This window comes from Opisthocomus hoazin, chromosome 3 (genome assembly GCF_030867145.1).
Source record: "Opisthocomus hoazin isolate bOpiHoa1 chromosome 3, bOpiHoa1.hap1, whole genome shotgun sequence".
Classification (NCBI taxonomy): Eukaryota; Metazoa; Chordata; class Aves; order Opisthocomiformes; family Opisthocomidae; genus Opisthocomus; species Opisthocomus hoazin.
In genome coordinates, this window is record NC_134416.1 from 25684424 (window position 1) to 25711323 (window position 26900).

The 26900-nt window shown below is 38.1% G+C and overlaps 2 protein-coding genes across 2 annotated transcripts in view; both read left to right on the plus strand.

Annotated features, from left to right (window-relative positions):
• The first annotated feature begins 3855 nt into the window (after nucleotides 1-3855).
• Nucleotides 3856-7274, plus strand: FBXO43 (F-box protein 43). The gene is made up of 4 exons (XM_009937497.1): nucleotides 3856-5330; nucleotides 6249-6351; nucleotides 6755-6937; nucleotides 7026-7274. The coding sequence occupies exons 1-4, from the start codon at nucleotides 3856-3858 to the stop codon at nucleotides 7272-7274; spliced, it is 2010 nt and encodes a 669-aa protein (XP_009935799.1).
• Nucleotides 7275-22022: 14748 nt separating this feature from the next.
• The window catches only part of RGS22 (regulator of G protein signaling 22), a 64673-nt gene continuing 59795 nt past the window's right edge, over nucleotides 22023-26900 (plus strand). The window contains exons 1-3 of the mRNA XM_075417225.1: nucleotides 22023-22047; nucleotides 22703-22731; nucleotides 26351-26413. Coding sequence (XP_075273340.1) covers nucleotides 22023-22047; nucleotides 22703-22731; nucleotides 26351-26413 — 117 coding nt within the window. The remainder of the gene's footprint in view (nucleotides 22048-22702; nucleotides 22732-26350; nucleotides 26414-26900) is intronic.

Sequence of the window (26900 nt, forward strand, 5' to 3'; positions counted from 1 at the left end):
ATCTGTCTCTTTTTCTCTCCCCAACCTTTCTCGTTTTAGGTCAGCAGTAGGGGCAAACAATACTTTGAATACAGCACCTTTGCTTCGGAAGGTCTCGTGTTGCTTCACAATTTAGGGTAAGTGACCCACATCTTACTGATAGGATTTAGCTATGCTATCTTCAGTATTAATACCTTTGAAGATATTAATGACTTACCTAGTTTTAGATCTGGGTGCTCAGAGCAGAGTGTGCAGATATCTATTCTAATAGCAGAGAAAATGTTCTTGTGTCACCAAAACTTTATCTGTTAATAGTTGTTAACAGTGGTGAACGTGACAAACAAGGTGAGAAAACATCTTGTTCAATGTCCTGATCAAGCATAAATGTTCAGTGTGTGTTATCGAGGAATGTAAACAAGTATCAGGAACAGACGTGACTCCATTCTAGAACTCATGTCTAAATTATAGGCACCACTTACATTGCCTTGTAGTAACCAACAATTTTACCTCTTTAGGACACTGTAAAACTAAATTTGTCAGAAATTATTCCTTGTCTAAATGTCTGAATCCTGTGCTTAATTTTTTAGTTTGGATGTCTGAATAAGAAATATTTAGTCCTGTAAACTCTCAGAAAATTTGCAGTTGACTTGTAGATCAATTTGCAAATGAAAAAAATTAATAACAGATATGAGAAATGTATAGAGTATGAGTCTACACTTAGCAGATATGGATTTCTTCCTCTGTAACTGATGTGCTGTGTGACCAGTCTTTTCTTTCCTGCACATCTGTTTTATGATGTCTAAAAAAAGGTTGCCAATACTTTCAGAAATTACTTCAAGATCCCCACATGAAAAGGGCTCAATGTTATGTATCAAATCTAGTAGATGAAATTTTCTCCTGATAAAAAAAGTGCTTATAAAACACTAGACAAGACATAGGCATCTCTTATGAATAATAATGGCACCTCATTCTATTATGAGAGACGTTCAGCACCTCTGAAAGGCTTTCCCTTCTGTACTGTACTTGTAAAATGAGACCTTGTGTTAAATTGAATCTTAACTTGTACAAGTAATACGTTTTGAACAAAAAATGTATATACAAAACTGCAAGTGTATACTGAGATTTACTATGAAGTATAATGGACATTGTTCACTCAGTGTCTGTATTGGCAGTGGCTTCCCTGTAATTTTTTCAAACTTGTGCTCTTAAAATCAACATAGTAAGCTCACAGGCTCCTCCTGCTGGACTTCGGCGTATTTACAGCATATTTTTGGCTTTTACTTGAGTTACCAACATTCCTTTAACTGTGCTATTCTGATCTCCCCTACAGCTGCAAAAACTTGTTTTTCTGTGATTTTATGTTACTTGAAACATAAGTTTGCTTAAATTCTTTTATACTGTAATATTTTAAATTTCCTCTACTCTCAGTTGTTTATAAGATTAGATAATTTCTCCCATGGAATGTCTGAGAATGAATCTGCAAATGTGAGTTTTCCTTTTGTTGTTTCTTCAGCATGCTGCCTGAACATTAAGTTTCTATACCTGCAGTGCTGTATAATTCTGTTAAATGGTGGTTAGTTTGACTGTGTTTAAGGAAAATATTAGTATTTTTAAAGGTAAGTGTGGGCATGTGATTTTTTTTGTTTTGTTTTTGGTAGGATTGAGATTTTGAATAGCTGTCTCTAACATTCAAAATTTAAATCTGTCCATCAGCATTTTTGATAGTAATCTCTCCTGGCAACATTTACTAACTATCTGCAGTTGACTAAAATTCAGCATAGAAAATGAAGCCTGTATTCTTTTTTGTATACAAAGATAATGCCCTACTGTTACTACAGGTTTCTTACAGGTCTTCCTCCTTTTACAAAAAGAAGAGCTATGCTGGCATGGCCCTCTGCTCATAGCGTGAATAATCAACTGAAGAGGAGCAATGCATTACACAGAGATTCTTCATACCTTTTCCCTATCTTTAAAAAGTTATTTTCTAGTTCATAACACAGCATTTTACAGCCCATTGTCTAAAATGTTGAAGAGCAATGCAGATGAGACACTAGACACTTCTTGGATTTGGTCATGTACTGCCAAGGAAGTTAACCCTAATTCATGTAATAACTAGCTTAAAGCTATGCCCTCATGTTTCCTATTTGTGCTGTCATTTATTTCACCATGTAAACACAGGGAATGAGGAAAAAGCAGTGAGGGAAAACAAATGTGAAAGTAAGGTACTTGTAGAGGTAAATGGGAGAGGGAATGGAACCAGGCCACATTTCAGAGTTTTTAATTGTCTTGTAATTATTTTCACATATCTTTCTTTCCTGGAATAATTTTTCTCAATTATATGGATGGATTTTTTGGTTTTGTTTTAAATTTGTTTGATTTAATACTGATGATACATGATTCTGTAGGCCCTTATGCCAAGTTCTCACAGTCTGCTGTTTAATATCCTATTCACTTCCAACTTCTGTATATTGCTGACTCCTCATAGTAGAAAACAAAAAAAAGTACTTTCTATGTTGCAATGATCTTATAAACTGCATTCGGTATGGGTCAAAAAAATGCTGATTAAATTACCCAAGATCATCAAAGAATATCTGTCCCCTCCAGGGAATTTGGGTTCCCACTGCTTGTGGCTTAGGGCTTGACTAAGTCAGGACTGTTGGGATATTAGCAATGTCTTAATATCTGGTGTTTAAGCTACCTTTAAAGATTCCTATTTTTGTCTGTTCTGAAAATTCAATTACTATTTTCAGGCATATATTCCAAAATACCAGTTCTAGAGGCCAGTAACATACCCCAGTAAAAGGTGCTGATTCGAAGTCCGAAAGTCTTGCAACACTGATATGAACTACTATGGTTTCTGTGAGAACAGCCCTCATATGGGCATTATTCATAGCATCCTTTATACAGTTACTGTGTCTTGTGTGTAGAAAGCAGTAACCTATTGCCACTCTGCTTAGGGTGGAGAAAGTCTGCTGTGTATGAATGTCAATAAAGTAAGTCTGTATTCTTACATCTGTTATTTAAATGGGTGCATCAGCCACTCTAACTTTTCTAGGAAAATACATAGTAGTTCTTAAAAGCTTTTATACTTGGTAAGTTTTAAAGAAGCTTTCTTTCTGTGTACATGGTGAAAGGATATATAGTCAGTCCATCAGTTTCTTTACAGTGTAAGGCATCAGAACACTCAGTTTATCCATGGAGCTGAGCAGAAGTAGAGAACTTCTTTACAAAATAACATTTAAATGTTAAGGCAGATAAGAATGCACTGTTCACTTTGTAACTAGAGGTCAGAATTTATTCCCCCCATGGACTGTAGGGATCCAAATAATAGGGAGACCTGTAGACTTGTGACTTTATGATTAATCCTGTCACTTTTCTTAAGGAGAAAACGCCTTTTGTATAAACTCATCTACTACCAGAGCTTCTGCTGTTTCTTGAGGACTGAACTGTTAGTGGCTGGATGAACCAATAACCCAGTGCTAACAAAAGCCTTCATCCTATTGAAATGAGAGGGAGTTTTGTCACATATTTCAGCACAAATGAGACTCTAGTTGCTGTGTTGCTTAGTTGAAGTGTTTTTTAACTTGGGTGAGGATTGGCAGATCAATTGGCTAACTGGATGTATGTTTTAGTTTGGCTCATGGTATACTATGCATTTTAATTGATCGTTCTAACCATCGACTTGATTGTAATTTACCTTTGTGTTCATGTACAAGCACTGTTTCTAAGACTAATGAAAAGGTTTGTCATGGCTGCTAGCTTGATAGATTTACACAAGGCTTTCTCATTAATCTGAAGGTATTTTGGTGACTACTTCTGTCATTTGTTTCAGAAAACACCGGTATCTTCATTTACAAAATCAGTGCCAAGCAGAAGATGTCTGACAGTCATTCAGTAATGTGCAATATTCTTAAAAGAAATAGATTAACATCTCCCAGCAGCAATTTTAAATACTCCAATTTTAAAGACACATGTTGTGCTTCGGTATTTCTGGACAGTAGATGCAATGAGTCAGTAAGAAACCCTGATGTAGAACATAAAGAAACATTGAGTGTAACAAGTTTTTCATTGCTACAAGAGCATTCTGAGCACATTCATCCAAATGCTATCTTTACTATGTCATCATCTATCGAAAATGAAATGAATTCTATTTCCTTATCAGAAAGAAGAGAAAGAAATAGAAGTGCAGATTTTCTTGAAACTCCTAAAGTGAGTAGAAAAGGCTCCTCTCTACGCAGGAGGCTGCTTTTATCAAAGACTGGTCCAGCTGGCACAACTGTAGGATGCTGTGAAAGACAAGCTGTCTCTTCAGGAGGCAGCGGGACAAAAACATTCTCTTATGTTTTGAGCTCTGAAGAAAAACTTTCACAAGCTGCTTCAGATTCCCCAAAAGATAGAAGTTACAAATCTCTGACAACTAGCACTTCAAAAACTGAGGATTCTAATCCTGATTGCCCAAAACGGAGACTTTCCTTTTCACAACAAAGGACTTCTACGCTAGATGAGTCCAAATGTAAGGATGCCTTATTGCTAGAACCAGAATGTTTATCTCCAATTCAGTGTAAGGATGTTCTTGTTAGTAATACTAATGAATTCAATGAAAGTGTCCTTGTGAGCATTAGTGATGGGTTGCTTAGGACTCCTACTTACAGTGTGTTAGCTGAGGCCAATGAGGGTAAGTTCCTGACTTCTGTCAACCGTCTTGTAGAGAACTTTAACTTTGAATTATGTGATAAAAACTCTCCTTATGTTAAGCTGGCAAGTTACCCAGATCTTTCCACACCTGAGGATAGTGGATATAATTCACTTCATTTGGACAAATCGGTAGACTTATCTGATCATGAGGGATCTTTCCAAGAGTACTTACAAAAACATAAAGAAAGCACCAAAATTCTGGATAGTAAAAGAAAGACAAGAAAACTTGAACGAGTGAGAAGGCTATCCACTCTTCGGGAACAAGGCTCACAGTCAGAGACAGAAGATCATCATAGCAGTCCTTCTATTTCAGCATGTATGCTAACAGAAGAAAGAAACTTTGTCAGTGAAGACCATGTGTTAGTTTTAGAACAGCCTTGTGGAGACTTAGTTGTAAGTCACGGAGATCTCTCAAGAACTCCAGCTCTGAAAATAGTTCGTGAAATTTGCTTGCAAAGACAAAGGTCAAACCAAAATCAAATATCAGAGAATACTCATGGAACAGAAATATTTGCATTAGATCACATTCTTGCTGGACTTATTGGCAAGAAAATGGGCCTTGAAAAATTAGATATTTTAACAGAATTGAAATACAGAAATTTGAAACATATTCTTGCTATAGTTTTAGATGCTTTGACAGTGGAAAGTCTATGCAGGTAAGTGTTACTGCTCCACCTACACCCCCTCACCCCACCCCTGAAAAGGGGAGAACATGTGTTTCTGCAAATAAATTAGAGGACACCTGCTATTCCAGAAGTTAATCAACAGAATTTGTTTGTTTCTGAGGAAATGAAAAAGTTTTGTCACCATTAACCAAGCTCTTTCTGTGTAGTTTTAAAAAATATATTCTATGGGGGAATTAAAAAATAAAGCAAACAAAAAGGCAAACATGGGAATTAGTAAACAGAAAACTAAATCACAGTACTTGTAAATTTTAAAATATATTAAAAATTTCTTTAAGCCTAGAAAGTCACCTTACTGCAAATTCACCAGTAATGCACAGTAGTCAAAACACATTTTCTAGGTGGTTTTTTGGTGTATTTAATTTCCTTAGTTATTTCTAAGCACAAAGATTGTCAAAGACTTTTGCTTCATGAGTAATGTTCTACATTAGTTTTTAATGAAGAGAAACTATGACTTATTTCAAAGAAATCAAGAGTGCCCTGTGTGTTATTAGTTACAAAAGAAATGGGAGAATAGGTGGAATTAGAAGGGCACAGATTGTTTCCAGAACACTTAACACACAAAAATGTGACTTTAGAAACAAACTTGATAAGCTTGTAAGTGGCTTATGTGGAAGGAAGAAACTTAATTTTTTAAGTCAAAGATATGTTCCTTTATTTATATTGTAATTGTTCTCTCTTTTCTGTTACTCTATTCAATGATGTAGAAGAGTATGCGAGATCTGTGTTTCATAACAATATGGTGAACTAATGTATAGCAGTAGTCTGTAAAATGGCCAATAGTATATGAAATCATGCAAAAATCTTTAAAAGGTAGTTTTGCTATCATGACTTCTGTACTACTTGGCAAAAATGTGAAAGTGGATAATGTTTTTCATTGATTCATTCCAGCATTTGGAAAGTAAGCAAAAACTGGCGTGAAATCATTGTACAAGATAAAAGTGCAGATGAGAGGAGAAAGGTGTACATAAAACACCTGAAAGAACAAGCCGAGGTAAGGCTTCTCAAAGGTAACATTTTTTTGAAGTGTGAAAGAAGACAAGCCAGAGGAAAGAAGAAACATCTTGTAAAGCTACAGAAAGGTAGCTCATAGAGGCAGTTCCAACATGAGTATGTGAACGATTCTAGCAGGAGAACGTAACAGCTTTTATTGCTTTTGAACTGTCCATAGTTTGAGTACTAGTCTTTCAACCATGTGTGACACCTTTTTCTTTTTTCCCTGTGTCATGTCCCCCCCCTAAATATCTTATGGGAAATATATGCGCTGTACATAATTTACTTTCCTAATGTCGTGTTGCAGAGGGAAAACAAAAAAGCTGCAAATTCCAAATGAAATACAACCCTAATTTTCTTCCTTTTGCGTTATTTCTTTTCTTTATAATTGTAAACATTAACAGGAATATTTCTTGAAAGCTGAAGATGCTGCCACGAGACTTAATGTTCTCAATAGATCTGCTCTAAGGCCTGTTCAAGCTCAAGCCAGGACTCCTGTAGTACAATCGCTTTTGTACACTGAACTTACACCCAGGAGATGCAGTTCTGTTCCCCATTCAACTAGTAGGCAGGAAGAATACATACAAGTAGGTAGCTAAGAAACTCTTCACCTACAGTATTTAGAGAATTTTGATTTACAAGAACTAAGTAGTTCTCTCCCTTCTCATGCTACAGGTTGCTAGAACTCTCCTCACTGATGAAGCTCTAAAACCCTGTCCAAGATGTCAATATCCTGCTAAATATGAATTGGTAAAGAAAAGGGGACTATGTAGCAGAGAGGCATGTGCATTTGAGTTCTGTATTTTATGTCTGCATGCTTTCCATGGGTCAAAAGAATGTGATAGTTTATCTGCAAAATGGAAGAATAAAAAAGATGCTCCTCCAGGAAGTGCCCAAAGCAAAAGAAATTTAAAAAGACTGTAAATTTGTAAGGCACGCAAGTCCTTACATTTAATTCCTTTTCCCCTTCTCGTAAATTCCTAATCTTGTTCATAGTCTTCATAAATATATGCATTTTGAAAGTCTCATCCAATGTGGTTTTGCTGACTTATCTTGTTAACTTCTCATGTATATATCTTAATTTAGCGTATTTTTGTTTTTGAAAAAAGTGAACATTTTAAAAGACTTTTTCTTGTTTTACCTATTGTGTAGCTAGGCACTTACTAACATCTTATTTTTTTAATAAAGAATCTTAAATGTAGTCTTCAATATCTAGCTTACAGCGCCTCATAGATGTTTAAAAATGTGATTCTTGTCTTAATGACAAATTAAAGCAAAATATTTTTAGAAATCTTTTTAATGGGATTTATTTATTCATTTTAAATTACAGTGAATGTTTTAAAAGTATCTTAAAGTGGGGCGCTAGGTGAATGTGCAAAAAATACTTCTACCTAAACAGATGATGAAACCTGAAAACTAATATATTAGTTGTCTGAATTTTATATCAGAATAATTTTGTTGTTTTCTTAGCCTTTTTAATACAAGACAACAGAATATTAATTTCTAAATCAAGCTGATGCTGTATGGATATTCTGTTGTACTGTTTTCTACAGACTTTTTGTCTTTACTTGAAAAATTCAGGTGATATAGTATATACTCACATATTTAGATATGCTGTTGCATTACCCTTGTTGTGAACTCTACCTTAGTCTGACTTCACTTCATCTCCCAGATACTGGATCATCTTCATAATTCTGCTTGAATTAAAGGACTATCTACTGCTAGAATCATTCTTTCTCTATCTGTAGGTTTGTTTAACGGAATTCACTGATTTTGCTCTTGAACTAAATATGCTGATCCTTTGCAGTAGAAGAACACAATCTGCCTCTCAGACCTCAAATGATTTTTTTCTTACAAACTCCTAGCAATTGTAAACAGCTTGAAATACAGGCAACAGAAGTGGACACAGTACTTACTCTGTGAAGATATAATATCTATTTTCTTCTCCAATTGATATTGTCGTATTTGTCCTTAGAGTTCTCATCACAAGCATTTTGCAGAACTCCTGTAGTCAGCTGGTGTTCTTCCCCACTTACCCTCTGATTTTGTCCTATGTGTTATATTGGTAGTGATGTAGTTTTACTGTGTATATTTGCAGGTAAGCCATATCATTAACATATTTAAAAAGTAGTCTGACAAAAAGAGCACTTTCAACTAAACAATAAGCTGTATATTTGCCTCTAATATTTATTCACATATCCCTTTTTTAATTGTCTGAAAATCACAAATAACTTCTGAGATTTTTTTGTTCTCTTCCAACACAATCTATGGATGTTGAAGACAAATGGACCAGGATAATTCACTTCAAGGTGCTCTAGAATCACAGAATATTCTGGATTGGAAGGGACCTCTGTAGGTCATCTAGACCATCCCTCCTGCCGAAGCAGGGTCACCTACAGCAGGCTGTAGAGGACCTTGTCCAGGCGGATCTTGAATATCTCCAGAGAAGGAGACTCCACAATCTCCCTGGGCAGCCTGTTCCAGGGCTCCGTCACCCTCAGAGGGAAGAAGTTCTTCCTCATGTTCAGACAGAACCTCCTGTGCTTCAGTTTGTGCCCATTGCCCCTTGTCCTGTTGCTGGGCACTACTGAAAAGAACTTGGCCCCATCCTCCTGACACCCACCCTTCAGATATTTCTAAGCATTTATTAGGTCCCCTCTCAGCCTTCTCTTCTCCAGGCTGAACAAGCCCTGCTCCCTCAGCCTCTCCTCGTAGGAGAGATGTTCCAGTCCCCTCACCATCCTCATAGGCTGGACTCTCTCCAGTAGCTCTTCATCTTTCTTGAACTGGGAAGCCCAGAACTGGACAGAGTACTCCAGATGAGACCTCACCAGGGCAGTGTCACTTCCTGATTCTCATCTCTAACTGTTATGATTTGTAATTTGGTTAGTACTTTTAGCATACTTTAACTCTATTAATCAAAAGTGGTACCACTAAAGAAGGGATCAACCCGATATATCTGCCAGAAAATCATGTTTATTGCATGAATAAAATTAACAGCACTTTCATTCCATGCTTATTTTTATCTGCTAAGCCTTTGCATTATACTTGCCTAGGGTTAGAATAGTAGCACTTAAACTGGAAGAGTGAAAGAAGAATTTATATAGAATCTGTTCTGAGGGAACAATTGAGGGGAAGGATTTTGGGGCAAGCTGAGGAATAGAAAGGTATGTGTATATATAGTTTTGGTTTAGGAAGAATAGCAATTCATTACAGAGGAGCAGACTGCAAGCAGGAAAATTCCAGAATTACTTGATTTGTTTAATATTTGCATTTACCTAATTGTTTTGAACTTTAAGTGCTGAAGGTCTACTTTAAAGTTAATCTAGTTCAGAGAACTATTGGGTTGGTTCTTTTAATTTTAGGTATAAAGTAACTATACATTTTTAGAAATGCTTAACAGTTTCTATTAAAGGTTAAACTGACATGATGATGAACTTTCTAGGCAGGAGGTTATATTATGCAAGAATCAATGCATATAACTTAACTTTATAACAAATTAGTTTTGTTTCTTGTCATTGGACTATCAGATAAAATAGAGCATAATAGTAACTGCTGTGCAGAGTAACTACAGCGTGTCAGACTGCTATTGGCATCACTGCATTTTACCTTTGCTAAATACCAATGTACTTTGTGTCAGTAATATTAAAAAAAAAAATGAAGCTTTAAATACATCCTTGAAATTGATGGTAGAGTTATGACAGACAATGAGATGATTTAGCTTGTCTTCTGATGTGCAGTATTGCAGTCCAGTCCAAAAATAGATGAGGTGCAAGCCTTGTTCTGAAAACTTCAGCAATAGTTCTGAAAATATTTGTGAAACAGGTGCACCTCTGGATGGAAAGCCATAGGGGAACTCATTTTAAGAATCAGTTGTTAAGTAGCCTTTCCCTTTGAGCAATAAATTTTGGTAAGAGGTGTGTGACCTTCTCCAAAAAGTGCTTTTGCTAAAATCTGAATAACTCAGGGAGAATAGGGGTGGTAAATTGATTCTGGTAAAGCCTTTATCTGTTTTTAAAGGTGGTATCTTTGGCATCCAATGAGTTGCTTGAGAGGAAAAAATATATTTGAATCCTATTTTAGAGTTTTAAACATTTTTTTTTCCCCTGTTTTGGCATGTTTAAAACTTTTTTCATAATATTTGATTGTTTCATTGACAGAAATGAAGTGTTCAGGGTAAAAGAGTGGAAGTAACTTTTTTGAGTCCGTGTTAGTATGCTTTTTTCTGTGTGCTGTATCCATCAATTAGTCTCTATCAGATACTATGAAGCTACATGAGTCTGGCCTTGAATGAAAGAGCAAAGGAGAACATAGGTTCCTACTTTGCTAAAAAAAAAAAAGCAAACAACTTCCCCTCCCCCCAGCCCACCCAACCCCAAGAAACCCAAGTCCATGAGTGTCAGGGAGTTTAGGGATTTGTGCCCAGCATCTTTTTCTCCTGGACTGAATTAATTCTCAGAGACCTGAGGTCAGGCATTAACACTTCTAGCTAGCACAAAGGAGGAGGATGAAAAAGCAGCCCTTGGATAGAAATGACAATGGTCAAGAGCTTTCTAAAATATCCTGCACACTACTATTTTTCAGCTCAAGAATTTTTCTTACAATTGACAACAGATTGTTGGAAAGGGAGGAGTGAATTGTCTTTCACTCTGGAAGATGGGGATAAGGAGATTAAAATTAATGTTCAAGATAATATTGGGTTTATTTGCCACTGAAAACCTTATTTTTGCAATCCTTATTTCCCTTCAGACAGGCATGATCTATAGCTGGAGGGGTGATATTGCCTACAAAGGATGCTCAGGGAATGCTTTTAGATTTCTGAAAGTGATGGTTTGAGCCAGAGCTGTGGGTTTAAATTCTGAAAAAGAATTCTTAGAAGTAACCTTTTGCTGCTGACAGATGTTGCTGAAAGAATTGTAATTCATAAATCTTTTCTGGAGCAGCAACCGTAAACCTTAAGTGGTCTGTGAGAAGGAAACTGAAATTACTTAAGTCTCTGATCTTTATTTCCTTGGTGACAAGTATGGAAGAGCTTAAGCAAAAAAATGTTATAAATCTTTTGAGTTGTTTATAGGATAGAGAGTGTTAGTATGTTCCATCATTGACTAGCTAAAAATAATTTTAAAAGTTTAGTTTAAGTTTAGGAGCTCATCAACATCTGTCAGCTTATTTTCCTATTCCATATACTGGTTATTTATTAGTACTCCTTAGGTAATTTAGGCCATTTACGTTAATTTTAATTCAAGAAGTAATTCATTTTCTTTCTGTTTTCATAGGCACATGTAGAAATACAGGAGTTTCAGATTAGAAAGGGACTCCTGGAGTCTAGTGTCAAGCTCTTATGTCAACTCATGAAGGTTTGTCTTAAAACTGGCTAGAATACTGTCTCATGGCCTTTTGTGTTGGAGACCTGTTCCAGATTTCTCTACTGTTCACCTAGCCAGTTGCGGGGGGTTTTTAGCATTAAAATAGCTGTTCCATACATCTGTTCCTCCCCTCATACTTTTTTCCCCAGTATTATGATTGTGTAGTATAAATACCCCCTCACTCTGTATTTCATTGATAAAAAACTTTGAACTTAGTCTCATCTCTTAGATACAACCTCTGTTTCTTGGATTGTTTTAATGAGCCTTCACTGTTTCCATTGGAATCTATTCTTTGAAACAATGCAAACAGTATTGCAGGTAAAACCTCAAGACCTTGAGTAACATTAGGGATTTCTTTTCTTTACCAGAAATACTTTGACCGATGCATACGAAGACTAGCATTTCTTTTATGTCCTTCAGCACACTCGCGGTCTAGTCACTATGTGTAGTACTCCCACATTCTTCTCACAAATTTTGAAAAGATCCAAAGTTCTTACTAAACCCTAAGTGCATAATCTCATAATTTTTACTACTAAGTTTCAGGCTTTTTTCCTTTCTCTACTTCAGTCTCATGACGATTTAGTATTTGGTGTGATTATATTATATTTTTATAAGTGCAAATTCTTTGCCTATAGTGAATCTTGAAGGATTTTTTAATGCAAAACATCTAGCAGATTCTGTTATCACTTGTCAGATGCCCCAGCAAAATCTGACTGCTTCTTGGGAATGATGTGTTTATTTTTAGTTAAACAAAAACAAAGCTTGCTTTTGCTTTCTTACTTCCTAAGCTCTGATTAGTTGAAATTCTCATTACAAAAATACTTAAATCATATTTTAGAGGTCGTGGCGGTCTGGGGAGGTCACCACCAACTGCAGAAGGGGCAACATCACCCCCATTTTTAAAAAGGGAGAAAAGGAAGACCCAGGGAGCTATAGGCCAGTCAGTCTCACCTCTGTGCCTGGCAAGATGATGAAGCAGATCCTCCTCGAAACCATGCTAAGCACATGGATGACAAGGAGGTGACTGGGGACAGCCAACATGGCTTCACCAAGGGCAAATAGTGCCTGACCAACTTGGTATCCTATGATGGGGTTACAGCGTTAGTGGACAAAGGGTGGGCAACTGACATCGTCTACCTGGACTTGTGCAAGGCATTTGTCACTGTCCTGCATGATGTCCTTGTCTCTAAATTGGAAGGACACGGATTTGACAGATGGACCACTCGTTGGATAAGGAACTGGCTTGATGGATGCACTCAGAGTTGCAGTCAATGACTCGATGTCCAAGTGGAGACCAGTGATGAGTGGTGTGCCTCAGGGGTCAGTATTAGGGCTGGTGCTGTTTAACATCTTTGTTGGTGACATGGACAGTGGGACTGAGTGCACCCTCAGCAAGTTTGCCGACAACACCAAGCTGTGTGATGTGGTTAACATGCTGGAGGGAAGGGATGCCATTCAGAGGGATCTTGATGGGCTGGAGAGGTGGGCCTGTGTGAACCACATGAAGTTCAACAAGGCCAAGTGCAAGGTCCTGCATGTGGATTGGGGCAATCCCAAACACAAGTACAGGCTGGGCAGAAAGTGGCGTGAGAGCAGCCCTGAGGAGAGGGACTTGGGGGTACTGGTGGATGAGAAGCTCAACATGAGCTGGCAATGTGTGTTTGCAGCCCAGAAGGCCAACCATACCCTGGGTGGCATCAAGAGAAGCACGGCCAGCAGGTCGAGGGAGGGGATTCTGCCCCTTTATTCTGCTCTTGTGAGACCTCACCTGTAGTACTGTGTCCAGCTCTGGAGCCCCCAACATAAAGAGGACATGGATGTGTTGGAGCGGGTCCAGAGGAGGGCCACGAAGATGATCAGAGGGCTGGAGCACCTCTCCTACAAGGACAGGCTGAGAGAGCTGGGGCTGTTCAGCCTGGAGAAGAGAAGGCTCCGGGGTGACCTTAGAGCAGCCTTCCAGTACCTGAAGGGACCTATAGGAAGGATGGAGAGGGACTTTTTACAAGGGTGTGTAGTGATAGGACAAGGGGGAACAGCTTTAAATTAAAAGAGGGCAGATTTGGATTAGATATTAGGAAGAAATTCTTCACTGTGAGGGTGGTGAGGCACTGGCACAGGTTGCCCAGAGAAGCTGTGGCTGCCCCCTCCCTGGAAGTGTTCAAGGCCAGATTAGATGGAGCTCTGGCAACCTGGTCTAGTGGAAGATGTCCCTGCCCATGGCAGGAGGGTTGGAACTAGAATATCTTTAAGGTCCCTTCCAACCCTTACCGTTCTATGATTCTATTCTATGATTTCTTTTTTCGTCTTAACTTTGACAAGCTTCTCTGCAGTGCTAAAACCTGGCCAAACTGGTCAGAAGCCTAAATGCTAGTAAGGCCTTAATGAGCTGGGTGCCAATGGATGAGTAGTAAAGAAACCAACTCTTCATCTGAAAATATGGATAGCATGGTGTTCTGAATGAACTCAGACATTGGTGTTGAATACTACAAGCTGCATATAAAAATAGATCTCTGACTTGGAGACTGGAGTTCATGTGTTAAAAGCCCCCCTAATTTTTCCCCTCTTCATTCTAAAACTCATTCTGAAAACAGTTTTTCAAGGGTTGTTGTGTCTTAATGCTGTAGGCACCTTCAGTCTCCGGCAAATGTGGTGTAGAAACTGTGCCTGTACTTCGGCTACTTCTTTTCAGTCCTGAATCATACTGAAAAATCTATTTCCGTAAGCTGTTTAAACCTAGACATTGTGTCATGACTAGAACCAGCTGAAGTGGTAGGAGCATAGTAGCTTCTGGCAAAAGAGGGACAGCTAGCTGGGAAGTAATAGTACCCTGGATAAACACGGTAACACTTAACTGAAAGTCGTCATTTGGAGCTGCAAGGTTATTGCAGAATTAGTCAGCAGTTGTGCAGTGGTCTTCCACTTTAGCAAAAATGTTAATTATCTGAAAGTGCTGTTGTTGCTTAAATGGAGGACTCCTATCTCATGTTCACTGAGCAGACACTAAAGTCCTGTAAGTACTGAATTGGGTGTAACGCACTATTTGGGGAGCCTGAAGAATGCATCTCCCAGAAATGCCTTGTTCTGCCAGGACTCCATAGCTCAGTGCCTAGCCTACATGCAGGCCATTGGGATACAAAATGAAGTTTTCTTTGGTATGAATTCGGCACATTTTCCTGGTGCATGTTTTGATAGATTAGATGCTACATAGATTGTGGCAATAGCAGTGTCTATGGCTTTTAAACATGAATTTTGGTTGTGTTGAGAACATTCTCCCTTTTTTGGAAAAAAATTTGTGCAAAAGAAGTGCTCTCACAAAATATGGGAATTTAACATTCAATTTTCCTTTATTCTTTTCCCATTGTGTACTCTGTGGTGTACAAAAACTAATACTGGGATGCGGATATTGTCCATCCTTGCTGTTGGAAGTGTTTCTGTCAAGAAATTGTTCCAAGACTGTATCTCAAATAGACATAGTAAGAGGGAGCATGATTTTTGGTGAAGGGCAAGAGATGGGTCCTGTTTGCTGTTCCAAACCAATATGCTTGCTGGTGCACCATTTAAGTTCCTGTTCTGGACTTTTTCCTTGGTTTAAATAATTGTCATAGAGTAGTCCAGGGAGAATGTCATACAACACAGAATGGATAACAAGAAAACAAACTAATTCTTGAAATGCTTTGCTCAATTAACTAACTTAAATGTGAAATTTTCTTAAGGATTTCCTCACTGAAAATAGTTCTTGATTTCAAGAGCATTCGTTCTGTTGATAGTGTTTTATCACAAGGGGGCACCAAAGATTTTTCTTACAGAACAGAATTTTTGTTGTTTTTCTTCTCGCTTTAGCCTTTACACACTAAATGAAGGTTAAAAATGCAAAATGTTTGGAATAGCTTGAATCAAGGGTGGCCGTAATTCCTGCCCCTAGGAGCTGCCTACCAAAATCTTTGAGAGAAGAGTGGCATCCAGGGAAGCAGTTCAGCTGGTATCACTTCTCCAGTGCCTTCTTTCCAGGGTGAAGCTGTGATGGGTACACAGCCAGGTCCTACAGCAGCCAGGCAAGGCTGGCTAAAGAGTGCCTGCTGGCTCAGTTCCTCTCTCAGCCATGGACTTGGATTGTCTGGTGGTCTCCACGCCAGCCTGCTGTTGGCTACAAAATGTGACTCTCATGGAAGTGTTGCAGTTGAAGTATTTGAGAACTGGTAGCACCAGGAGCTGTGTGCTCTGGACTTCATTTCCCAACTGCAGAAAACGTATTTAATAATAAAATCCAACATAGTTTTACAATGTCTGGGGAATTTACAAGTACCTCATCAAACTATCATGAATGATAAAATGATCACAGCAAAAATATTTAATTGTCTGCATTTTATTCATACTTAATTGGTGTTCTGTTGGTTTTAGTGAACAAGAAAGGGAAAACATTAAGGGAAGGGGCCAAGTGTTCTCACCTAAGATATTTTAAACAATATCAGAATGGCAGCGATTTTTTTTTTTAGTTTGTCTATTAAATGAAGACTAGATGAGAATTTGGGAACTTAATGTGTTCTTTATTCTTTACCTAGGTACTTATAAAGACCAGGAGAGCAATAGGTAGGAATGTAGAATACCTCAGAATAGGAGAAAGTAGAATAAGAATTCTCCAATTCTGTATGCTTTTCTGAAGCATTACTGAAATCTTAAGGAGCACCTATTAGTTATGTATTCTTAAATACTCTGAACACTTGTTGTGTTGACACTGCTGTGTTCTGGAAGCTGATGTACATGAAGTCTTTTTCTTTTTTCCTTCTGATTTTTTTTCAAATTGGATCAGTCTCCCAGTCTGCTTCGTTACACAGCTACACAAGCAGCTATGGAAGAATAATACAAAAAGGCACGAACTGGTGGTCAGTGGGGTGTGCTGTCTCAAACAGGACTGGTGCTCTCCGCAGGGTCGATGCATCTACGATATCCCACATGGATAACTTAGCTCTTAGCTGGGGAATCCTGGGTTTGGAGACTGTTATTGACGCCTGTTTGATTGTAACAGCAAGACTGGAAAGGCACACGTGCATTTAGTGTTTCTTGGTGTGCATATACCACCTACTGCCAGGAGATGATCTTGTTAAAGGACATGTTTGGCATTACTGGCATATGTTATTCCTAGCTGCTGAAGTTTCTTCATTTGTTGGCCCCTTCATTGGCTAGAACACCTGTTGAGCCAAGGTGAAGGAACTGACCTGATTTAAACTAAGCTACAAGTAATGACAGAAAAATAATTGTCATCAAATTTGCTTGCACAACTAAAAGTAAGAAGTGGTGGTAAACTTGCAAAGCGTAAATTAGCATAGCTAAAATGTATTGCAAAACATGACTCCAGTTTATCTACAGGAAAAACAGAGAATAGACAGTGACAATACAATCTTTCATACATAGTGCCAGAATTTCTGATACATCCCCTGATAGTGAAATCTCTGTAAGAAAAAACTGTCATAGTTTCTTCTGATCTGTATCGTATGTTTCAGGTGAAAGCTATGCTACGTTAACTGTAGTAGGGCTGCTAATAATAAACTCTCTCTGCCTTGCTATAAACTTATGCACCATGCCAATTTTTTTTTATGTGGTTTGATAGCTGTGGGTCTAGCAGATCTTTCCTGATTTTCATATTGCCTTCACAGAATGAGTTTATTTCTAATACACTTCTTCAAACTGCCACAATCTTGCTGAATAGCTTTTTCAATTGTCTTAATGCTCGTTTCCAAAATTAGAAAAGGTAGTGTGATATTCTCCTAAAATTCTGACTGTTATCTCTTAAGATACTAACACAAATTTCTGAAGGGATCATATGACTGCAGGTATGAAGTAGCTAGCTTGCATGAGGTAGCGAGAGTACAAATGTATATCACAAACTGCAACGTGGTCCTTCCAAATTACAATTCACTTTCCAGGCATGCCTCTGTGTTCCCTTTATCTTTTCTAAGACCCAATCTAAGCAAAGAGAAATCAAACTTTATTTAAAGCCTTTAAGCTTGATAAAACACCTCTACCTTGTCCTGGTAGAATAAGATTGTTACAGGAATCCTTGGGGCATTGGTGACATGGACAAGTCAAGGAATATTCTCCAGTGCCTATCCCAATGGAGACTTTTGTAGACATCAGGCTCTTTGGACTTGCCTTCCCTCTGACCACCTCCTCCACTAGTAAAAGTTTTCCAACCTTGACAGACCAAAGCTGTGTCGCATCTCTTTTACTATTTAGCCTTTCCTATTTTATTTTTAAGCACTTTCTTTTTTTCTCGTCACCTAGACTATCTTTAGGAATGTTTTTTTTCCTCATTTCAGAATTCTTTTGAGTGCTCATATTCCCAATAACTGCTTCCTTGGGTATCTGCATTAACTTTTTCTGACAGCCACAGAATTGCATTAAATTGTGCTGTAAACTAGAGCTATCTCATTCAACACACAGATGCTGTACTACCATGACAGGCAGCTTCTGCCATTTTGGCAACAGAATAATTTAAGGCACTTAAGAGCTAGCTATCTGATGATCAATTTGTGCTTTCCTCTCAGGATCTGAATCCCACTTCGGCAGTTCTGCAGTCAATATTTAAATAGGTTTCCTAGCACCTGTTTCCAGTTTGAGATCGCTGCTTTCAGATGCAAAAGCTAAAATGTATGTGGCAACTGTCCGAAGAAGAAAGAGTAGTTACATTTAACTAAAGTTGGATTGCTGTAAAGGTATTTAGGTATTAAAGACATTGTATGATGAAAGACCCACCTATACCTGAGAGGGGGAGTTTCTATTGAAAATTGATGGGAATTAGTTCATAGCTGCCCTTGGACATCCCTCCAGATGCCTATCTGCATTTTTTTAATAGTATTTGCTACTTTTTGAATGAGTAATTAATTATGGGGATGTTCGTGACTTCAGTGTGATCACTGCCAGGAATCGAACTCAGGTTAGCACCTAAAAACAAAAGTGTGCATTTGAACTTAATAAAGCAATCCAATTGATGTCTTGTCTTTACTTGAGCAAATTGCAAGGAGGAGACGTGTTCATCCAGAAAGTTGGCATAGTTTATGTGCGTATTTCAGTGCAAAGTTGTCTCAGCAGTTTTGATCTGATCTGCCTGGCTGATACTTTGAAACACTTTCCTTGGTAAATATTTGAAAGCATAAATCTCTGAGAACTGTGGAGGAAAGGGACGATGACAGATTAAAGTCTTGACTTGAAAGTTCACTTCTCCAAGTGACTCTTCAGTAATGAGCAGAAGAGGGAGATGCCAATTTATGTTTTTCTTCCCATTTGTCTTCCTGTGCAGATCTCTTCCTGTGCTGGCCTTCTGCTAGACTACCATTTTCTCAAAATGCGAATAATTTGAAACCTAGTCTTTTTGCTTTTTCTTGTCTAGAATTTTACTGGTATCACCTTGTTTAGAACTTATTCTCCATCCTGTCTATTCATCTTTTGCATAAGATCAGAGGCTTTTGGGAATAGATTTTGACTTTGACTATATTTATGAAACATTCTGTTGGTCTGCAGTTCTGCTAAGATAAATAATCATCAAAATGAAAATGAAAGAAGAGCACAGAAAGAGAAAAATGTAGAAAAGGAGGAAAATTATCTTAATGTTTATATCTCTGCTTCATCAGCTGGTGAATATTTAACTGGCAATATAAAATCAGGACTGAAACGCACACACACAAAAAATATTTAACCTAAACGTGTGTTACTAGGATGAGAAAGAAATAACAACTGCTAATATATTCTCCATGACAGAATACAGTGTGTATTTCCTGATGAGCTTAATCCAAAATGTAATCTTTGAAGCACACTACAAAGAGAACACAGACCTAAGAGTTTTACATCAAAATATACCAGATGACAGAAGGAGCAAAAAAGGACTTTAGTTTCTTTGATTTCCAAACTTCAATTCTATCTAAGCTGACTTGTGACTCCCATTTATAATTTTAAAAAATATGCATTTGTCATGTTTCTGTTGCTGTTTTTTCTTCAAAAATTACAAGCAACTAGGGAAGTTTAGGAGAATGTTGTACACCAAAGACTGTGCCTAAACCTTCAGCAGAAAGAAAAAGGGGCAGGAGGAAATGGAGTGGAATGAACACTAGCTTATGCATTTGAAATCATATTAAGTAGTTTGTAAGTAGGCAATGCAGTCTCACATACAAAGCAGTGTAATGCTACCTGTTGGAAAGGTTTCACTTTACATTTTATGGGCTATCTTGTTGCGTATGTTTCTCTTACGTACACATTAGGTATACTTATTTGAAATATTTCATCATCACAATGAACATGTCATGATACACGGCACTAAGAAATCATGTGTTTAAATGTATGCCATTCAGTTTTAACCTACTGTTTGTCATGTCTTATTGAACAGAATTTGCATACAGAGAACTTAAGGGTAGTTAATACGTCATCAGAATACTGATCATGCTATTTCAATTGTCCATAGCTCACTTACGTTTGAATCTTTATATTTTATTCTTTGCTTCTGTTGAATATACTTTCCACATGTACCAAACTTTTGGCTGAAATGAGTATCTTGGTTATGATATTATTCAGCTTTTCTCTTATGTCTTTGGAAATACTGTTCTTCTCTTAAGGGAAAAAAACCTCACAGAACAATCCACCCTAAAAAGCTAATTAGACAGCTAACAACATTCCACTGAGATAATCAGAAGAGGTATTATTCTGGCATTTATTAATTAGAGTAGTGATTGTGGTATTTGGACAGGACCCCCCAGGAGTGGGAACGCACATCTAGAGTAGAGGGTGCAAAATACTGTGTGTTTCTAGGAGGTGAAGCCAATTCCCTGCCTCTATGATATTTGATTTGCTGCTTGTTCATCTTTGACAGTCATCAATTCCTGGACTTTAAGCTGTAGTCAGTGCATTTTTTCTGTTTTTACTTGATCATGAATTCCACCAAAGTCATGTATGAATTAAAACAAAATTTTTTTCACAGCTGAAGAGCATGACTGGAGATACTACACTGTTCTGTGACAGGGGGGCACAAATGATAGAGTTTACTGGGAACGAGAAGCTCTTGGTGCATTTTGGGCACTTCCTGAGCACAGCTGATGGATTAGGCTCCACAAAGGAGCCCTTCATGTAGATTGCATACATGACATCTTGTACAACCGATGCCAGTGGGGTTTATGCCAAGCTACTGAAATCAGTGCTGTTCTGGAAATCAGCAGTGGTACAACCTTTGAGGGAATTTTCATGCCAAGAAAACGGAAGGTTCCGGAAGAATTTTAGCAGTTCTAGGATCAGATACATACTAGGTAGAATGTTTTCAGATGCCAGTTGTAGAACACCTGAAGTCCACTGAATACCTTGTATAGGAGCCCGAATTCCTTGTTGGTACACAGCTTTAGCTAACCATACCAGAAATGTGACTTTCTCTTATATCCTGGGGTACCCACTTGAGCCAAGGAAGAAACTAACATGCTGGGAGTAGACTCTCTTCTATGTCTCTTAATGTCTTTTCTCCTTCCACCTATGCTATTTATAAACTCCCTAACTGAGGCAAAACGCAGCCTTTGGGTTTCTGCTAAGTCCAGGCCCTGGCAGCAGGAGGAAGGGAGGAAGGCTGTTGCCAAGGCTGCAGGTTATGTTTCTGATACATCACAAGGGAGCTATTTGTACCTGTTACGAAACAGCTCAGTTTTCATCTCAGCCTTAGCAATACAAAGCTTCTCACCTTTTCTTACTTGTCTGCAGTGGAAGTTCTCTGCCATAGATAGGAATGAATTTGTTACTTGGGATCAAGCCTTACAGCCTGCTTATGGATGCAGAATTCTTTGACACATGATGTAAATGTGTTGGTGATTAGTCATATGGTGTGAGATTTTTCTAAGGCAAAATTCCATATGGCTGAAATGGTTTTGCTAACATAGGAGAAGGTAGAATATCATTTTGGGCTAAGAACTGCCTGGGTTGGTTGAGAAAAAAGCGTTTAATTTCATTTCTTGCTGCAAGTATCCTCAAATTCCTAGTTGACAGGCATATCTTTTGGGACTACATCATCAGTGTGTCTGATATGTGAGTCTACTTCAGGGACCTTTGCATCATCAGCAGAAGCATTTACTTCCCGCTCCGCTCACCCCATGCATTGTTTGCAGTGCCATAGCAACCACGCTTGCTGCGAGCCAGGCCAGCCTGCCCTGGTGCAGACCAGCAGCCCCAGCCAGGCCCAGCGACTCTGCAGTTTCTATTTCTGGTCTGAAGTCAAGGATTTCACCTTTGCAAAAGAGGTTGTAAGCTTGCAGGTGTGGGTGCTGGCCCTTATGGATGTAGACCCAGGATGCAGGCGAAGAGGCTCACCACTGGTATGTAGCGCTTTCCCACACAGGGTGATGGATCGACTCTGTGTCAGACAAGGGGTCTGACCTCAGCGTGATTGCCTCCGGGGCAGAGACAGTGATACAAAAGAGGGAGACTTTGAACTTCTAGGTTTAAGCTTGCCTAGAAAAATTCATCTATCTGAAGAAAGAACTTTACTCCCTTTAAATGGCATCACAGAAGATGGAATATTCTCCTAGAACGAGTGAGATTTGGTAATCTGGGAACATCCACAACTAAGTTTTTTTGAATTTCATCACATGATTCGTAATATTTGCTGCTCAGGGCTCCCAGAGTTTCACACAAGTCTGTATCTTCATTAAAACCAGCAAGCTTCTAGTAGTCAATTTTGCAGAGGAAAGCTGAAAAGAAGTTAACTGATATGTATGAGAATAACCTAGTTAAATAATACTTTAATTATATATAAACCATTCTTGTGATATTCAACCTTTTTATGCATCGATCAACATTACTGCATATTCTTAGAGTTTATTTTGTTTCCTCAGGCCAAGTTATTTTATTTCAGAATACCCAGGAAAATTGTCATGCTTCACTACTTTTTGTTTCTGTTCAGCAATTATAGTTGAACAAGCTTGATTTTATTGCTTTGATAACATATGATATTTAATTTTTGTGTTTCAGAGCCTCCATGTATAACAGAAGAAGTGTTTGTAAGTATGTTTTATAAGGTTTTATCATTCATTTTGTCATGCAACTGTAGAGAAAAAAGACAAAAAAACTTTTTGGAAACTATTGTCTGTTTTCTCATTTCTTTCCTCTGTTGAAGTATGGAGCACTGAGTAATTTCGTACAACTTTCTCAGACAAAAACGATACTTAGTTTGAAAATAATTGGAAAAAAAAAAAAGGAAACAGAGAACTCAGGAGAATTAGGATAGAAATGGAAAGGAAAGTGAAATAGGATGAAGGAAGGAAACAATCAACTGAAAGGTTCAACATGACAGGTTTAACAATCTTTTCCTTACTTTACCTTTTCTACCCTTTGCTCATAGCTAATTGTAGGTTGCCCTGATGGTTGTCTTCTTATTTGAAAGGTATGTATTTACCTGTTACCTCATATGAAACGACACCTTAAATCTTGCAGCTTAGGTAATGTTTGTCTCTTCCTTGTTTTGGATGCCTTTGTAACTGTTTATTTTAAAGTATAATTGTATTGCTATTCTTTTTGGGAGCCTCTAGATACTAATATATTATCATAAACAGAGTCAAGACTGAATTCAGGTAGCAATAAATGATATATATTTGGAAGATATTTAGCATATATAAATACGTACATGAGAGTATGTGAAAACATCTCTCAACTGCACATTCACATTGCATTAAACCATGATTCTGCAGTCTACTTAATGTGACTAGACATGTCTGACTCCAGAGGAACTTCACACAAGGACGTGAAACTGTCAGAGTTCTATGCAGGGTCAGGGTTTTGTACTAACTAACTTTTAAACTAACTTTTGACATATAAAGATGCCATTTATTATACATTTTTCATGAGTGGAGAGGTATTTATCATTTTAGTGGGTCCTGCAATGTTAAATGCAACCCTTTTAAGATGGTGCCACTTTTACCCCTGTTCAGCTTCTCCTTTGGTGTCTAATAATATTTCTGTGTTTCTGTACTTTTTCATTATGGAAGTAATAGAGAAAGCTATCAAATACTATCAATAGAAAGTCATTGTTTGTTTCCACAAAACATCTAAGAAATGGTTGTATTGTATCGCCAAAATAATTTTAAAATTCCTTTCAATGTTAAAAGGGTGATAGAAATCAGGCCCAGGATATTCCCATTTGTACACCAATTGCACGCAGGCAAAACTGCAGTTTTGGACTAATTTTTAGCACACCCTGGCCTCCAGTTGCAGTTGTAAGGCAGCTTTTTCTAGTCATAATTTGAACTGTGCAGCAGGAAAGATGGCGTGGGAAGAAATGAAACAAAATGCTTCCTGACGCAAAAATCTAAGCTATAGTATTGCATATGCAACTCCATAACCTATAATGTGCAAATATGAAAGTGCAACTATGCTTTCAAATGAAAATAAGACTGACCACAAAAAACCCTCCAAAAACCAGAGGAAAGTATATTGTGTATAGATGCCGTAAGATCAGTAAGTAGTAAAGCTTGCATTAATAAGATCATAAACATTTTATTGATTAATCCACCACAGTGTTTACATTTCTTGCTGTTATATGGGACTACAGAGAATTATATCCCTGGCAAATTAAAAACATATGTTACCTGCATATTCTTAAAGAGCTTATACTTCAGTGAGTAATAAATTAATTGTTTTGAATAAGTCCTTTGAAACAATAAAATATTTATGTGGGGTATTATCATATCTAGCTGTCTTCAGATTCTTCCTTATCAGTGACAAATCTAATTGTGCACTGACCAACCCAAACATGAGGCAGACTGCAGCTTGTTTCTAATGATTTTTTTTGTTTATTGTGTTAATGCTGAATTGAGATTTCTGGATCTGATTGACTGCCTAGAAACATTAGTGAGAGGATTTTTTGTTGACTTCAGAATGCCTTGGGTTAGACACTTTGGTAAATTCTCCTATTTAATCAGTGTCCTAACGTGGGATACCGTATTGTGGCCTTTCAGTACTTAAAGGGGCTTATAGGAAAGATGGGGACAGGGCCTGTTGCGATAGGGCAAGGGGTAATGATTTTGAACTAAAAGAAGGTGAATTTAGACTCTATATAAGGAAGAAATTTTTTATGATGAGGGTGGTGAAAGACTGGCACAGGTTGCCCAGAGAGGTGGTAGATGCCCCATCCCTGCAAACATTCAAGGTGAGGTTGGACAGGGCTCTGAGAAACCTGGTGTAGTTGCAGATGTCCCTGCTCACTGCAGGGGGGTTGTACTAGATAAACTTTAAAGGTCCCTTCCAACCCAAACCATTCTGTGATTCTGTGATCTCTGGGTCCATGGTACTGCATCTACATGGGACCATGGGCCCATGATCCAAATAAAGCACGATCTCTTTAATGCAGAAAGCCTTGCTTCCAGACGTTTTCCAGGAATGAGCATGAGCTGACTTGCCTGTCCCGTGTCAGTCACAGCAGCAACCACAAGTGCTAAGGAATAAAAGTTGGCAAACTAAGGCTGGACAAACACCGTCAGGTCTGGTTCTGACTTGTCCTGCAGCAGGGCCTTCCTGAGTTCATAATAAAGTATATTAGCTCAAGATTTCTTCCTTACCTGAGTACAAGCTGTCTATTTAGGTTAGGCACTGTGGAGTTTGTATCTAGACACTACCTGCCTAGAAGTGATACCACGTACACTGTGCATAACCTCTCCTTAATGCTATTCCCCACTAGCATATTTCAATGCTATGAACTTACAAATGAGAAAAAAGATTTGTGTCACAAGACTTTTGCTGATATCAGCAAATACATTTGATTTAGGTGCACTCCCCTTGTGTTGCAAGGCACAAATAATAGAATATCCAAGAAACTCAAACTATTAAAAACTGTTCAGAAGTCTTCATTATACTGAAAGCAGATATCTGAAGATGAATGGTCTACTTTTACCTTTTGTTGAATTGAAATGGGGGCAATGGTGGTACCGAGTGCAGGAGTAAGATTCGGATCCGTATTTATTGATTTGCCAACAGCAGAATTTTAAATTCTGTTCTACAGTTTCTGAGTTTTGTTAGGAGTATGTTAAATGCAGAGCTCAGAAAGGCTACAAACACACCTGCAGATCCACTCTTCACTTCTGATGAGGTCAACAGGAAGCCTCCCAGTCCTGTGAGTTCCAAGTATGGCATATATTGCTTGCTTGGTGAGCCAAATTATAGATTGGTGAATTCCCTTTTATTGCCCAAACATCCCTCAAAACATCCCCAGGCAGCAGTGTGGGAGCAGAAGCAGACTCTGGTGAATTTTTGTACACCCCTCCTTCCAAGATGGGAGACAAAGTATAATGTAGGGAATTTCTAGACTGTTAGATTATGCACATTTTTTCAAAAGTAAACATGCAGATTTCCAGTATTTAGAAGCTGTTGGGTATTTGAAGGCTTTATCTGTAAATTTCTTGGCAAAGGATTTACTTTCATGTGTGTTTTTTAAATTGCTAAGCAGCATGCAATGGCTAGAATATAACAATGATGCAATGATTATATTCTCGAAAGTGGGAAATAACATTTTGCAAAAGTTTGCATGTCATATCTTCTGGAAAAATCATTGTTTGAGCTAATAATCCATTCAAACCATATTAGTGCAGATTAGTACAAGCCTTGTTTTGTGGTTTTGTCTCTCTGTAGGAAGAATGCTTAGTCACAGATGATATGCTTGTGGACTACTTCAATGAATTTTTGAGTCTTCCGGTAAGTATCTTACAGAAATCCCTTGCAAAACACAAGAAGCACCTTACTAAGATTGATAGTAAGGTAATCCAGTTTAGAACATTTTGCATCTTGCCACGGGGTAGTTAAATGTTTTTTGCAGTATGTCTGTATTTTAATGGTAGCAACTCTTGCTCAATGGTATTATAAGTGTCAGGAAAAACAACACAGTATCTGGACTTCTGGGGACAGATTTTTTCTTGCAAATTTACATATTCAAACTGCAGTGCACCAAAATCATATGAATAGAAAATGGAAAAGAGTCCTGCTCCCTCAACATGGCAACCTCCTCCAACTTCATTTTAGTAGTCTCGGCCCTGACTATCCCCATTCCCTCTGTCCCCACACCTCACACCCATACTCCCCTGCAAGGTGGCACAGACCTTTCCACAGTGTCACTGATGGCTCCCATGGGACCTCTGAGCTGATTTACCCCAGAGCTGCCCCATAGCCTGTCCCCCTCCTTGAA